This window comes from Sparus aurata, chromosome 12 (assembly GCF_900880675.1).
Source record: "Sparus aurata chromosome 12, fSpaAur1.1, whole genome shotgun sequence".
Taxonomy (NCBI): domain Eukaryota; kingdom Metazoa; phylum Chordata; class Actinopteri; order Spariformes; family Sparidae; genus Sparus; species Sparus aurata.
Window position 1 is genome coordinate 186,682 of NC_044198.1, and position 15,755 is coordinate 202,436.

The following is a 15,755-nucleotide window of genomic DNA, read 5'->3' on the forward strand; positions in this document are numbered from 1 at the left end:
TTTGTTGGACATATTTATTATTTTATTTATTTATTTATTTTTTATTTAGCATGAAGCAATTTGGTCGGTTGGTTATGTTAAATGTTTGTCATCTAGTCATTCCAACAATAAATAATTGTATTTTATAAACCATAATTAACCTTCTGGTTTGTTTTGTGTTCTGTCCTAAGGAGAATACTCTTAAAACTGTAAATTCTGTGTGTGTGTGTGTGTGTGTGTGTGTGTGTGTGTGTGTGTGAGCGAGCGACGTGATGCGAGGTTAGAGAAGATGGTTAGGTGCATGCAAACACCCTAAGTCTGTGTGAAGCCCATTCAACTGACAGTTAGGAAAAAAAACTACCAATAACCTGACCTGAGATCACAATAACACCCAATCAGAGGATAAACACAGATTGGACACATGCATTACATCAACCAGAGTTTAAAGTCCTGTGCTTAGCCGTGCTGTGCTATGCTGTCTAAGCCCAGTTCAACATGATCAGTCTTTGAAGAAAAGGTGCTGGTGGTTGCAAGAGAAGGTTGGGATTCCAGTGTTGAATGCTGTTCTTGCTGTGCAAGGACTGATGAAAGTCGGCAGAGGAGGCAACAGTTCACTCCTTTCCTTTGCAAGGATAGCAGCTTGGTGCTAATTTGCTTGGCGTTCCTCAGATTGTGAAGTTAGCTGGCAAGCTTTGCATCACAGCTGCTAATGCTAACTGATCTGGAATACTGGCAGGACCTCGTGTCGCTGCAGTGAGGAGAAGTTCTTTGAGCCTGCTGGAAATGTAGAGAAGTGGACAAGAGAGGTGGACAAGAGAGGCTGAAGGAGTAGAGAAAGAAGAAAGGAAGGAGCTGGAGTTTGGACTATCTGGTCAGAGTGGGGTCTGTCACCTTGACTAATGGTATCTCAAAGCGGAATTTTGCAGCTGTGTGTGAAGAATGGGGAATCCTGTGAAACTGAGTTCAGTTCAGCGTCCATTTTGAAATCTACAATGAATGACTTTATCTGTGGGTCCCAACAGGAGTATATACCATCATGCTATCCACTGACGGATGTCTTGAGTGTGTGAGAACAGGATGTAAAGGCACCACAAATAGAAGACTATTATGCGGCTGGCCACCAAAAATAAATTAATGTGTGGGAAGCACTGTTACTGTCACTTACTGAGTCTGCATACACAGGAACATAGTGGTTCAGGACAAATACAGGTACATTTTACATCCTAGTAATAAGAGCTGTCCACTTGTGATTGGATCACTCAGTTGAATAATGATACCAGTTCTGAACAGCTTCACAGCATAAAGATCCTTTAAAATATGCTTAATCAAGTCTAGTAGTGTTAGGGATGACCAAAACTAGTGGCAGGAAAATGTTTAATATTATATACTGACACAGGGCAACACATTGTGTTTTAACAATTGTAACACAATCACGAAATTCCAAGTGCAGAGGACTTAGAATGTTGTAGAATATTGTACTGTATTCTTAATAATGTTTCATTCTGTTCAAGTACTGGCTTTGCAACAAGAAATTCAAAAATGTTCCACTGTTCATTATTTGCTGAAATTCTTTTAAGAGCTTGATTAATTAACATCCTAATTTTAGATGGTGTGAATTGGTGTTGAATAATTGTGTTACAATGAGAAGTTCTTTTTCAATTCAATTTACCCACATCACTATAAAAATGAGGTTAGAAAACTACTCACTGCAGTGTCAGGAAATTGATTGACAGCACAGTAAGATAGACCTCTGATAAAGAGCTGCATCTTTTTTTAAGTACTGACACATTTGTCTTGTTTTTAAGGTGATACCGACTAAAGATCGATTGGAGGGTTTGGCTGCATTCAAGGAGAAGAGGCGTCCTCAATTTAAGGGAGAGTGAGGCCCAGTCCTTCCAGAAACAATCACAGAGTTCTGCCTTCAGCTCTCCTTCTGGTACTCTGCTTCCAATATATTCATAGGTGAAACTTTACCCGTAAACACATTCACCTGTACAGTCTCCAGAGGGTATCTGTTTGACCACAGGACATTAGCATCAATCCTGACTGGCATTCTTGCCGGGGAACTCCACTTACCTAGGAAACTAACCAAGCATCAGCCTTGCTTATAATGCCTAAAACTTATGGAATCTAAAATAAAAATGACTTGGTTGTTATCAGTATTTGCAGTTTGGTGGTCAGTCATTAATAGTAGCCTCCTTGACTAGTCAGAGCCATTGAAATTTCCACAAAGTTGTGAGAATTATTGTTTTTTTGTTTTTCTTTTGTTGGTTTTACTTTGATAAAAATGTACCACTGTGTTCTCTACCCTAAGTAACACCAGAGGTGTCTGCATGAAGTCATTAAAGAGAGTGGATTTTCCCTCGCTTGATTGATGTCCAAAGAGTGGAGTTTTGGATTTGAGTTATTCTACTATGTGTAGGATTTGACAATGTCTGACTTGGGTCCCTCCACATCTCTGCACTGGAGATTGAAACATTTATTTTATTTTTTACTAATGAAACCTAAAGCCAAAACAAACTAAAGGTTTTTTCTCTGCCTCAAAAATAAGCAGTACTTCTCAGTTTGTTGACTGTGCTGACACATTGGCACACCTTGTGTGTCAGTCAGTTATTTGGTTAGAAATTATTGGAGTGGATAACTGAACATCAGAATACACACAACTTTGCTGTCGGTCTGATGAGGCTCTTCCACATGGAAGACACTTGGCTGAGCCAAATCAAACATTGATTTGATTTTCCATCACCAGTTTTGTAGCGCCCAAGATGGATAGATCGTCAGGATAGATTGTAAAGAATTTATGTGTTATGAACTGATTTTAATGGGTCATGTTTCCTACACCCATTAGACTCAGCCACAAACACTTCAGTGGGAAAGTCTTAGGAGCTCAGCATTGGGAGCACATTATTGACTGGAACAAGTCAGGAAAGTCATTTGAAGCCATTTCAATACAGTTACAGGTCCCAAGATCAACAGTGCAAACAAGTGTTTGTAAGTATGAAGTGCATGGCACAGTATTGTCACTGCCACAATCAGGAAGAAAACACAAACTATCACCTGCTGCTGAGAGAAAACAGGTCAGGGTGGTCAAGAGCCACCAAAAGGACTTCCATACGCGGCCCTTCCATACGGGGCTCCCTAAAGGTTAACTGAAGTTTGCTGCTGATCACATGGACAAAGAAAATGTTTGAGGAGGAAAACTATGTGGTCACATTAAACAAAAATTTAGTTGTTTGACCACAGTGACCAGCAATATGTTTTAAGGTGAAAAGATGGGGCCTTTAACCCAAAGAACACCACACCTACTGTCAAGCATGGTGCTGGTAGTGTTGTGCTGTGGGGCTGTTTTGCTGCCAGTGGATCTGCTGCTCTAAAGAAAGTTAATCGAATAATGAAGAAGGATTATCTCCAAATTCTTCAGGAAAACCTTAAATCAATTGCCAGAAGATTGGCTCTTGGGTGCAGTGTTGTGTTCCAACAGGACAATGATCCCAAACACACATCAAAAGTGGTAAAAGGAATGACTAAATCAGGCTAGAATTAAAGCCTTTACTTGAACCTCAAAGTGCCAGGGAACCAGCAAATAAATTCAGCCAGAGGACTACCAGAACCCTATGGATGGCTATCAGAAGCACCTAATCAAAGTGAAAATTGCCTAGGGACATTTAACCAAATATTCAGTACATTTGAATTTAGGTTCCTTTTAGCAGTATATAAAGATTTAATAAATGGTTTATAACACACTATAATGTAATTGTAAGCAGACCTTATTGTTTATTAATGTATTTGTTAAGACCTATAACTCATCCTGTAAGAAAAGGCTACTGTATTAAAAGATAATGAGTGATAATATAGTAAAACACAGTCATAATGCTGCCAGAATGATGATGTAATGTTTGCAAATCCTTAAACAACACTTAAAAATGCCTTTAAGTGCTTAAAACTACATCATGGAAAAACCTCTGAGGTAAATTCTCTTTCAGGAATATCCCTGTCATTATGGATAATTCAGAGATATCTCTGTCAACAGTTGTCATTCAGCTGAAAACTAAAATAATGGTTTGATATTCCATCAGTCAGTGAGTATATGGTGGTCAATGGGGGTTCATATTTGATATTAGAAAAACATCAATGAATAAATAATACAAAATCTAAGTTAATTTACTATCTTTTTCAGAACATTTGTCTGTTTCTCTTTACTTGTGAGATAGAGTACAAAGCCTAGTTTTTTTATTCTGTTGGTATAAACTGATGGTTTAATGTTTCAGTGTGTATGTTTCTTTCTTTCAATGTATGTGTATATATAGTTAACATATACAGTATATACTATGTATGTGCCTGAACAACCCTGATTCCAAAAAGGTAGGCATGCTGCATACAATGAAAATTCAGTTTTTAGCAAGAATAGTTTGAAGAAGTGCTCCTGAGCCCATGTAGGAATAATATTGCAATCACATGTTTGCCAAAGTAGTGAACCTTGCCCCATCCTTGCTTGAAAATGATTGAGCCTTTGAAAGATGCCCCTTTCAAACCCAATCATAATACTATCACCTGTTACCAACGAAGCTGATTTCCTGTGAAATGTCAGTGAGGTTAGAGGAAAAACATTAGATAAATTGTATTGATTCTGTTTTCAGTTGACAACATATCAAAACAGATTAGCAAATGATCACATTCTGTTTTTAGATGTTTTACAGAGCATCCCAATTTCTTTGAAATCAGGGTTGAATGTTAATAAACATGTGTATGAGTATGTATGTACAGTACATACATGCATATATGTATGTAATACATTTATGTCGAGAGTCCATACTGTATATACATACATATAGGTCATTCCATGCCAACTCACCCAAAATGCATAACTTTTGCCAGTTCTAGAGAAAATATTCATTTTAATTCCTTAGCATGATACACATATATTAATAATTCAAGCAAACATAAAAGAAAAACTCGACTTATCCATGTAGTCCAGGTAATGTGATTTTTTTTCAATTTTTCATTAAAGCATGAAACTTCTACTCTCCATCATACCTGAATTATGTTTTTTGCATCTCTCTCTCTTGAACCACACATGATGACACAGAAAAGGTTGACCCCTATGTTTTGATGGACTTGATGGTCAAGGATTACAATAATACCATATCCAACATCATAAATTCTTCAGATGAACAGTTAATGGTGAATTCAGGTACGTTGTGAGAAGGAAACAGTTGACAGTTGACTACTATAACTTTGTAAATGCGCAGTTATAATTTATTTAATCAGTAAGCAGTCACCAAATATCACCAATATCACCAGTATCACCAAAAGGTGATACTGCAATTCATTTTCGGTAATCCACCCAAACCAGGTTTCAGGTGGCATTATCCCAGAGCATCCCTGTGCTTTTGGGCTATTGTTTTCAGTGCTACTAGTGAATCATGTCAGAAGTTTGACATCATGAAATTAATAATCAAGGTTACTTTAATTAACAATTAATCAATTGGGGTTATCGCCATGATTTAATAAATTAATATTTTGTCCAGACATACAACTGTATTGTGATTTGGTTCAGTGCCTCAATTAAAAAAAAAAGATTAAAGTAGTTCTAAACAAAGTGCTTTATAGTGCTCTTACAGAACTAATGTAGTAGGCATGCATGACAGTCTGAGTTGACTTACTGTAAATCAAACCCACCTTTGTTTTGATACATTCGGTCAGAAATGTACTGATACTAAAGGTTATTCTCTCAGGTTGCTCAACACAATTATCAAACACAATATGTAAATTGAATGGAAAACACTCTACCACCTGAGCCATAGCCACCCGAATACTATCAAAAGCAAATACAAGTATGATACAGAAAAGAGTGATGAATGGTATAGTAATTGTAATAAATTTCACTTGACCATAGCCCTGTAAAGATAAGTAAAAAAAATAATTTTAAAACAGTATCTTTAAATATTTGGGGAACTGTAATTGGATGTTTGTAAGTGCATTCATTTTGGTATAATTAGAAATTGCTCTCAACTATGAAATCTAATTCAAGATCCTTTTTATTAATCGAATATGTGAAGGCATATGATGGATAACTATATAACTGTAAGATGGTCAAATACAGAGTAAAATTTATAATGATATATTTTATTTATTTGTCTTAATCCAAAAGTTGAGTTTGCCATGATTTTTCTTTTTTTGAGGAATTGTGGTTGATTCATTATATTAAAATGTTTTTTCTCTTCCGTATGAACTTTCATGTTTATTTGATAAAATGAGCAGATGTGTATGACTGTATTTGGGGTGAACCCCAGCCAATGCTTTTGTAGGTGCTAATGGGACCCTAATACAAATAAAAATTCTAATATGCAAATCCCCAATGAAAAAAAGGATCTATAGCAGTTAGACAGATTGAAAATATTGAAGTAGACAAAGTACAAATAGCTAATGATAAAATCAAGCAATTGATTGTGTTATTATAGCCAGTGTAAAGTATGAAAAGTTTATTTATTCATATATATATATATATACATACATATATATATGTATGTGTGTGTGTGTATATGTATGTATGTGTATATATATATATATATATATATATATATATATATATATATATATATATATATATATATATATATATATATATATATATATGATGGAGTAATGTAATATCTTTGATATTTTTGTCTATATGCAATGAATATCAACACTTTCAAATAAAAAAAAATAATTCAGTCAAAATAACCCAAAAATAATATTTTTCAGGTCTGAAGCTTTCTTTAGCACTCAATTTTTATTTTTTTCCTGAGGCCCTGGCCAGCGGTTAAGTGGAGGCCTACCCTGTGGCTTCATGCTGTTGCTGCACAGAGCCTGACATCCCCACTGTGGCTGGCCTCCTTCCGGCAGATGTCCCAGCAATAAGCCGGGGGGAATCCCACCACATGTCGAGGTTGCGTAAAGACCGGTTCCCCAATACTGAATGCCTTCACACAGCCCAGCCGCTTCTCATGGGAAATGCTAAAGGTGCAACTGTAACGGCATCTATCATAGCATTTTATTTTTATTTTTTTTTAAGAAACCGTTTTTGTCACCGCATGTTGACCCTGTCTGAGACAAGAGACTTTTCCTCCCTGGCTATATCATAGTGGCTGTTTCTCTTCTAACTGTTTCTCAACAGATGGTTTTGGGCTTTACGTGCCACTAGATGTCATCTCCACAGTATATACTGTATATGTTGCAGTTTGATATTGCCAGTGCTATTTCTGTGGTCAAAAGTAGTGAGGTCAGTGCATTATAATATGAATGACAGGCACACCGTTTGGAAAAATGTACATCTCCCATGCAATTGCTGTCAGAAACACAGAATAATGTATCTTCATCCCCAAAGACATTTTGACTTAGAGGAAGAGCAATGGTTTAACAGTGGCTTTGTTGTATTCGTTAGTTCCAGAATACCATGAGATTGAGCCAACATGAGGAAATACCAAGACCCTGAAAATGAAGCATGAAATTCAGCCATCATTCATTGTATTATTCAGAGTTGTGCTTTTCCTACTGTCCATGCATTTACATCCAGTTCCATTTATTTCCAGCAGCTTATCATTTTTAGAGGTTGGCAAAGGGCCTGGAGCTAACTCTCACACTGGGTGAGAGGCAGGGTCACCCTGGAAAGGCTGCCAGGAAATCCAGCAGGATTAGCAACTTGCCTACCATAGTATTACTGTACTTGATTGGCCAGCCAACACACCTGACCTGAGAATTGAATCTATGGTGTATTGTCAAGAGGAAGATGAGACACACCAGACCCAACAATCCAGATGAGCTGAATGCCGCTCTGAATCCATCGAGCGTGCACTTACTCCCTCACTGGCGGAGACGGAAACGTATTCCAGCATTTTCGTGTTTCTGTTCATAATGTACATGTCCATGTTACAGCCTGTCATGAGCCATGAGCCTTACAATAGCCTGTTAAGCCTGTTAAGCGCACGCTCGACGGATTGACTAGTTTGGTCTAGCTACCGGAAGACGCGGATGTCAACAAACAGGTAAGTAGCTGCTTACACAAACACACTGTTTTAACTACTTTTTTATTCATTGTGAGTCATAAACGCTACAGTGCTGTGTTGTAAGGTGTCTGCTGATGTTGCATACCTTTTGGTGTGAGATGTGGAGCATGTTAAGACGCTTAAAACACAGTGTAAAGTTCTGACCCCATGCTGTTAGCGTTCAATGCTAAGTCTCCGTTCACGGAGCTCTGTAATGGCTGGACCAAATGTTTTTGCGTCTTCGGTACTGGCAAGTCAAGGGTAGCTTGATCAATGAAGCTGCATGTTTAAATCGACTGAAGTTCTCCTTTAAAGGGGACATTATTGATTTGAACAAGTTGGCAAAGTCACTTGAAGCCATTTGAAAGCAGTTACAGGTCCCAAGATAAACTGTTGAAACAGTTGTAAGTATTGTTTGCATGGCACAGTTGTGTCACTGCCACAATCAGGAAGAAAATGCTAACTGAAAGAAAAAGCAAGTCCACCATGAATTAAGAGCTGCTGGAAGACAGGTGTCAGTGTCCACAATCAAGCGTGGCTTCTATCGAAGGACGTACATTTTGTTTTGATATTAGTGGGGACGGAGGACATCACAGATATTGAAATGCAAGGAGGTTGGAAAGCACGCCATGATGGGAGGTTTCTGCTGGCACCAGAAGGACAGAAACAGAGAGAGGAGAGGTATTACACAAATAACATTACCAGAGATGTAGTGCTATTTGTTTAAGTACTGGAGCGCACCTAAGATGCGCTCATGTGTGCGTTCATGCACATGTGCGCATGTGGTGGGTGCTGGTATGCACACTCAAGGTTAGTTTAACAATTAATCAATTAGGGTTATCGCCATGATTTAATAAATACTGAGGTCATGCATACTAGAAGGAGCAGCATATTAGAAAACAGTTATTAAAAAAAACAGATAATTTATGAAAAAGGCAAAATTATGATGTAGAAAGTGGAAATTATTACTTTTGTATCTCAATTTCACTTTCAATTTCACTCCCTCTTTCTATGTCATATTTATGATTGATACTATATTCATGGTTATGGTTTATGATCTCCCTCATAATTTCATTGTTGGGGTGCTGTTTAGCTCAGTTGGTAGAGCGGGCATTCCATGTCCCGGCTTGGGGCCCCTTTGCCACGTGTCACTCCCCCTCTCTCTCTCATTCTGTTTCCTGTCATCTCTTCAGCTGTACTTACAATAAAACCATCAAAAGACCAAAACATTTTTTTTTAAAATAATGATAATAATAAATCCAATGTTATTTTTATCTGTTTCTCTTACGATTATGACTTACAATGGGACAGGCGGCTGTAGCTCAGGTGGTAGACTGGGTTGCCTGTTCGAATCCTAGCATCTCCTAGCTGCATGTCCAAGTGTCCTTGAGCAAGATACTGAACCCCAAATTGCTCCTGATGAGCAGTTGGCACCTTGCATGGCAGCCTCTGCTATCAGTGTGTGTGTAAATGGGTGAATCTGACAAGTGCTGTAAAGTGGCTTTGAGCGGTCAGTAAAATGGAAAAGCGCTATAGAAATTCTATAGAGTCCATTTAGCATAATGGTTAGTGTGACTGCAGCAGGTAGAATAATTTTGCCACTGAAAATGTCAGAGCAGAAACTCCCAATTTACTTTCATAGACATCGTACGGCCATATGCGCTATTGTGAGTATAACTGTAACCACCGCGACCATAGCCTTGTGGTTAAAACATAGAATGAAAACATATATCAAGCAGCAGAAAAGCAGCTTACTCTGCGTCGCTCTTGAGTCCTTACAAATCCCGCAGCTCCTCCACCTCTGAAATGATGCTCCGATATTTATCCTTATTTGTCTCTCTGGCTTGGTCCAATTCTTTGTTTTTACACTGCTTTTCTTCGTCAGTGTTCTTATGTCCTCTCTTTGACGTGGGCAGTGGTGGGGCATTTTCCCGCTCTATTGTTGTTGACTGTTCTCCGCGATTGTTTACAGTTTTGGCTTGAACGTATCTGACATGGTAAGAGCAGACACTGCTCTCTGCTGATCTGGAGGAAATGAATCAAATTTGACTAGACAAAGGTTAATTTGAATCAATATCAATTAACAGAGCCCTAACCAATTTTCTCCTAAAATCAAAGATATTAATTCAGAGCCAATGGACACCAACTCATATTTCATACATGTGAATCCAGCAGGATGAAGGAATGGACACTTGTCTGTTGGTTGTAGGGTCAGCAGGCTGCATGTAGTCGTCCTCAGCAGCCTTGGCTGTCCTTTAGCTGCAGAGTGGCCGTCTCGATCCAGTACCCAGTGGCTGGGACTGCTTGGGTTCGCTGGGGGCAGAGTAGTTTTGATGGCAAATGAGTCTTTCTTTATTCGGAAACCGCTCACACGGTTTCTTAAACAGCTTTTCAATTCAATTGTGATCGATTGAACCCAACTTAACCCTTAAAGGAAGGTGTGGGTGTCTCCAGGGCATAATTCTAAATTCAGTTATACAACTTAAAGGATGGGTGCGATAGAGGAAATGGTGTCTGTGAATTGTCAAAAGTTCCTTTGTCAAGATAGAGGTAATTGGAGAGCCTCCTGGTTCAAGGGGTTCAGTTAAGCTAAAAAAAAAAAAGTTGTTTACCTTGCAGAGAGGCAGACAGGCCTCAGTTCATAGTTCATTGAAAAGGCATGGCAGTCCTACAATGGTACTTTCACCCACATTAGGCCATACAAAGTATTTCAATATATAACAAAGAAGCAAACTGGACACATTAGAACCAGAAGTCTTACTATTCACATCATCAAATGTGTGATATGAGTAGGGATGATGTTAGTATTGACAACTCAAAATATTAGTGTGATTCGTTTTTTTTAAATTGTCAATTTGTCATTCATAGCTGTTCTATTCAAGATTTAAAGGCTAGAATCAAGTTTAGATACGGAAGATGTTTGTTGAACTGTATGTACATATATACAGTTTCATTTTGTCCAGGAAAGAGAAGCTGTGAAATTACTGCTGGTGAGTAAGAGGGAATTGTAGATCTAGTGTTAGGCATTCTGTGGGGAAGGTTAGCTGTAATATTTAATCTTGTCTAGATTTCTGGGTAAATTGTTGTGAAACTGTTGAAACTGAGTGTTAACAGGCAGTTCCGCCCAAGTCAGCTGTGACCAATAGGCTTGATTGCAGGGCAGAGCTAAGTCTGCATGAGGTAAATCTAGCACATATGGGCTAGTCACTACAGCGTCAGCTGCAGCATCAGGACAGCCGAACAAAGACTTAGAGAGTCTCTCTACGGGAGTCCATCAAAGTAACTTAAACCAGAGAAGATTTCATTGGAGACACATTGGCTGGGTTACAGCCTCAATCAATCTATCCAACTTCCTCCACCAGTATTGACCTTGAAGTACTAGGGAGGTTATGGAACTGCCAGTCTGCAGTCAAGAAGGCAGACACCATTTCAGCCTGTGCCTCTGCAGACACTCCTCTTCCTGGGCCTTACTGAGACCTGGATCATCCATGAAAACAATGGCACTCCAGCTGCCCTCTCAACTGCCTACTCATTCTCACACTCCCTGAGGCAAACAGGTCAAGGAGGAACTGGCCTCCTCATCATCCCCATGTGGTCCAACTACGTCCTTTCCCTGGACCACCTACCCAGATCTGCTTTGTAATTCCACGCCGTCTCTGTCACACTTCCTTTCAAACTTAACATTGTGGGGATCTATAGCTCTCCCGGTCCTCTCCTTGACTTCTTTGATGAGATGGACGCCCTCCTAAGCTGGAACTTGGGCATAATCCTTGACGATGGACTGTCCTGCACCACCAACATCAGTGCTGTGGCCCGATCCTGTAGATTTGCCCTCTACAACATCCGCAGAATCCGGTCTTTCCTTAATAAAAGATGCAACGAAACCCATGGTCCAAGCGCTGGTCGTCTACTGCCAGGACTACTGCAACTCCCTCTCTGCAACTAAACCATTGCAGTGTATCCAGAACGCTGCAGCATGCCTTGTTTACAATCTTCCCAAATTCTCCGATGTGACCCCCCTCCTCCATGACCTCCACTGGCTTCCTGTTGCGGCCCGCATCCAATTCAAGACGATGGTGCTGGCCTTCAAGGCTGTCAACGGAACTGCTCCCACCTACCTCCAAACACAGACGACACGCCCACACGCCCCAGCGAGAACACTTCACTCTTCTACATCAGCTGTCTGGCTGGTACCGCCATCGCTGAGAGCAAACAAATCCTGCTTAGCGAAGTCGCGACTCTTCTCTGCTCAGGCGCCTCACTGATGGGACAAACTCCTGTGTGGTAATGTTCGAGCACTTTAAAATGTAGAGTGGAGTTACAATAAGTGTGCGAGTTAAAAACTACAAATACAAGCTGATACTTGCACACTGGTTTCTGTTATGGTATCAATACTCCTGCTATGGACAACCTATACAAGTTTTGTTCTAGCCTGATAAGTGATAGCAAACTTAAGCTTTGTGAGCACAGCAGAAGCCATCATTAACAAACAATTGTGGTAAACACGTTGCCTGTCACTCCAGTCAGTTTGTCGCCTGATACATTCATGTCATCAATGCATGTATGCATTAAACGTGCTGAATTTACCCGTAAGTACATTGACAGATACAAAAACCATTGCTAGATCTGGCAAAACACTTTTTTTTTATTTCAGTTGGTCAATACTTTCCACTAAGCTTTACACATGGAAAAGGTATTTTTGAAAATAACTTATCATCCTGACTAAAACCTTTTTTCCTTAACTTTAAGTTCTCAAGTAATAAACACAGGAGAGAAACATAAGAATTACTGCATTGCGGTTGTATGCTTCTACACACCAGTCCCTGTTCCTGAGATATGGCATTGAATAACGGACGGAATTCTTTTTGCAGAATATTATTACATCTGAGTTAAGTTGACCTTTTACGACCCAAACCATATCATTGAGTTGAAGTCAATGCTTGTGCCAAATATGAGAAAATTCCTTCAAGGCACTCCTCAAATATGGCAATCAAAAGAATGGGATATCATTGAACTTTGACTTTTCAGTTGACATTTGCATTAAATTTGAAGAAATTCCTATCATGCTTTTCTGAGATATCGCATTCACAGGAATAGGACACCATGATATTGCATTCAGAAGAACAGTATGTATGGACGTACAACCCAAAAACATTATTACCCCGGCCACAGCTATCCTGTTGATACAGGGAGGAAGGACGAAAAGACCCGGCAAACCGTAATGCAAATTGTGTCATTTTAAAATGAGCCAGACAAGGCTGACTGTCTGCAGGGCGGCTTCCCGTCTTGTCTGCTTCCACCAACGGAAACTATGCTTCATCATCTCTGCTGCTGGCTGGCTGTTTTTGCTAGCTAACCGTGAGAAAAACAAAGCCAATACCACCTGAATATACAGTTAGGAAATAACGTGTCAGGTACACATACAAAGATTTTCATGGCTCTGGTCAAGAGAAAGGGGGGGAAATTAGCAGAAAATGTTAAATATTTCAGAAAAAAAGTCATGCCATAAGGGACCTATTGAGCTGAACATTTTGATGTTTGAATGAATTTTCTAGATTGAAAAATATGAAAGAAGTCAGTGCCTAAAAAATAAAAAATAAAAAAAAAGCCTACAGAAGAATAATTATAAAGAATTCTGTGAGTAAAAAGGACATATGTTGTGAATACCTCCATCATTTACAACAAATGAATGCCATTAGTTTTCTTGTTTGTATGCTACTCTTTGTTGCAAATAAACCTGCACTGAAAAGCCAAAAGAGAGAAGGAAAGAGGAATAGTAAGAGCACACACACACACACACACACACACACACACTAGGCCTGTGTGAAGCACAAAGAACAGTCCTAGCCGCTAGCTACTAGCCTTCAGTGTAACTAAGAGAGAAGTTTAAAGCCCTTGACAAAGAAGAGATACAGAAGCAGCTACAAGCAACATTATCCATATTACTATCAATACGTAGTAATCTCTGATGATTGCGCGGCAGCCTCTCAGCCCATGGCAATGCAATACAGGCTTGACTGTGTACACTGACAACTATCTTCCAGCTGCTTCTAACTCATTGTGGACTTTTTGGTTGACTTACGACCAGTTTTCTGTAAGCAGGAGGTGATCATTTGCGTTTTCTTACTGTTGGTACCAGTGACACAACTGCCATGTACTTTATACTTAAAAACATTTGCTTGCACTGTTGATCTTGGGAACTGTTACTGCTTTGAAATGGCTTCAAGTGACTTTCCTGACTTGTTCAAATCAATAATGAACTCTTTCAGATCAATTCTGAGCTCCTTATAGCTCCTTATACTTTCCCTTTGTTGTAACGGGTAGTGTGTGGACCCAGATGCAGCACACAGGAAAACAGGAATAGTGACTTGTGAAGTTTAATAGTGAGACTAGGCTGGAAACGGAGCAAGATGAACAATAATCACAGAAATTTCCCTTCACAAAGTCTCTGGTGGATCCGTTGATATGGCAGGCAAAGCAGGATAATACTTAGTCCAAACACACTTACAGTTCAGAAGATCAAGGGCAATGGTAACAGGCAGTGGAGAGCAGGGGATGAGGCGGAAGCCAGCAGGTGAATGTGTATACGGTGTACTCACAGCAGCAAATGGGGCAACACAAGGATGGACTCTGATCACCAGGATGTCAAAAGGAAGCAGGGTAGACAACTCACAAAGTAGTGAAGCAGCAAAGAGCATTTGCTGGTCAGCTACAAACAAAACAGTATCCAAGTTAGCAATGGAAAATCTCCAAGCCAGGGACAAGAGACAGGTAGGTTTTCCATAGATCAGAGCTCAGGTCAGAGGCAGGCAGGTTCGGCAACAGATTACCAGACCAGAGAAAAGTCTTGGAGAGTCTTGCATGAGTTGACGAATGATCCGGCAATGAGTGTCTGTGAGGCAGGAGTTTCTATACTGAGTTGCTGGTGATGAGAAGCCGCTGAGAGAACAGGTGAGTGGAGTTGGCTCATAGGTTAGAATGGGTGGAGACAGGGCGAGCAGAAATGAGCAGGTGACCAGCGATGCCAAACTGTGACATTTGTAGTGGTTGTCTAATGGGTTTATCAAATAAGTCCTATTTAAATGAGTCCAGAAAAGTTATCTGCTGTTTACTGCTGTAATCAGTCATGATCACTAAGAAGTTAAGAGGCCATGCTACCAAGCAAATTTGATTAAGTTGTTCAAGTTGCTGCATGTATATTTTTTGCCGAGCAGTTTGGACACATTTTCAAAAGATCTACAATAAATTCATTATTTAACTAAACTTCATGATTTTTTTTTTGTGACAAAGTAGTATGTGTTCCACTCATTCCATCACAGAACAATTTAACTTTTAGAAATCATTGAAACTCAAGATTGCCATCATGTACATGTTCTTTACACGTGTATGTAAACTTTTGACCATGACTGTACATGTGTTGCTGTTTGAATCTAATGTCGCTAACATGCATCTGAGTTAGCCTGTTACCCACACACAATACAATTTTTCAATCTTCATTTTCTCATAGGTGTTAAAAGTACTCACACATACAGTTCATATCAATTAGTGATATATTTTTATTGAATACAATGAAAACCGCATCTCACTCTGAATTGATGCTAAATATCCAACATAATGGTATACACATTCTTCCTGATATTGTTCACAGTTGCTGTCCTAATTTTGATGTGCGTGGCCAATTTGGATGCCAGAACATTGATACTCGAGACAGACTACAGGATTCATTATATATTACTATTAGCCCATACT

At 39.3% G+C, this 15,755-nt stretch overlaps 1 protein-coding gene across 3 annotated transcripts in view; it reads left to right on the forward strand.

The window, feature by feature from the left end:
• Positions 1–5,010, forward strand: part of auh (AU RNA binding protein/enoyl-CoA hydratase) — a 38,443-nt gene extending 33,433 nt beyond the window's left edge. For all 3 annotated transcript variants that reach the window (XM_030435480.1, XM_030435481.1, XM_030435482.1), the window contains one exon: positions 1,785–5,010. In XM_030435480.1, coding sequence (XP_030291340.1) covers positions 1,785–1,862 — 78 coding nt within the window. In that variant the 3' untranslated portion in view covers positions 1,863–5,010. The remainder of the gene's footprint in view (positions 1–1,784) is intronic.
• Positions 5,011–15,755: the final 10,745 nt, after the last annotated feature.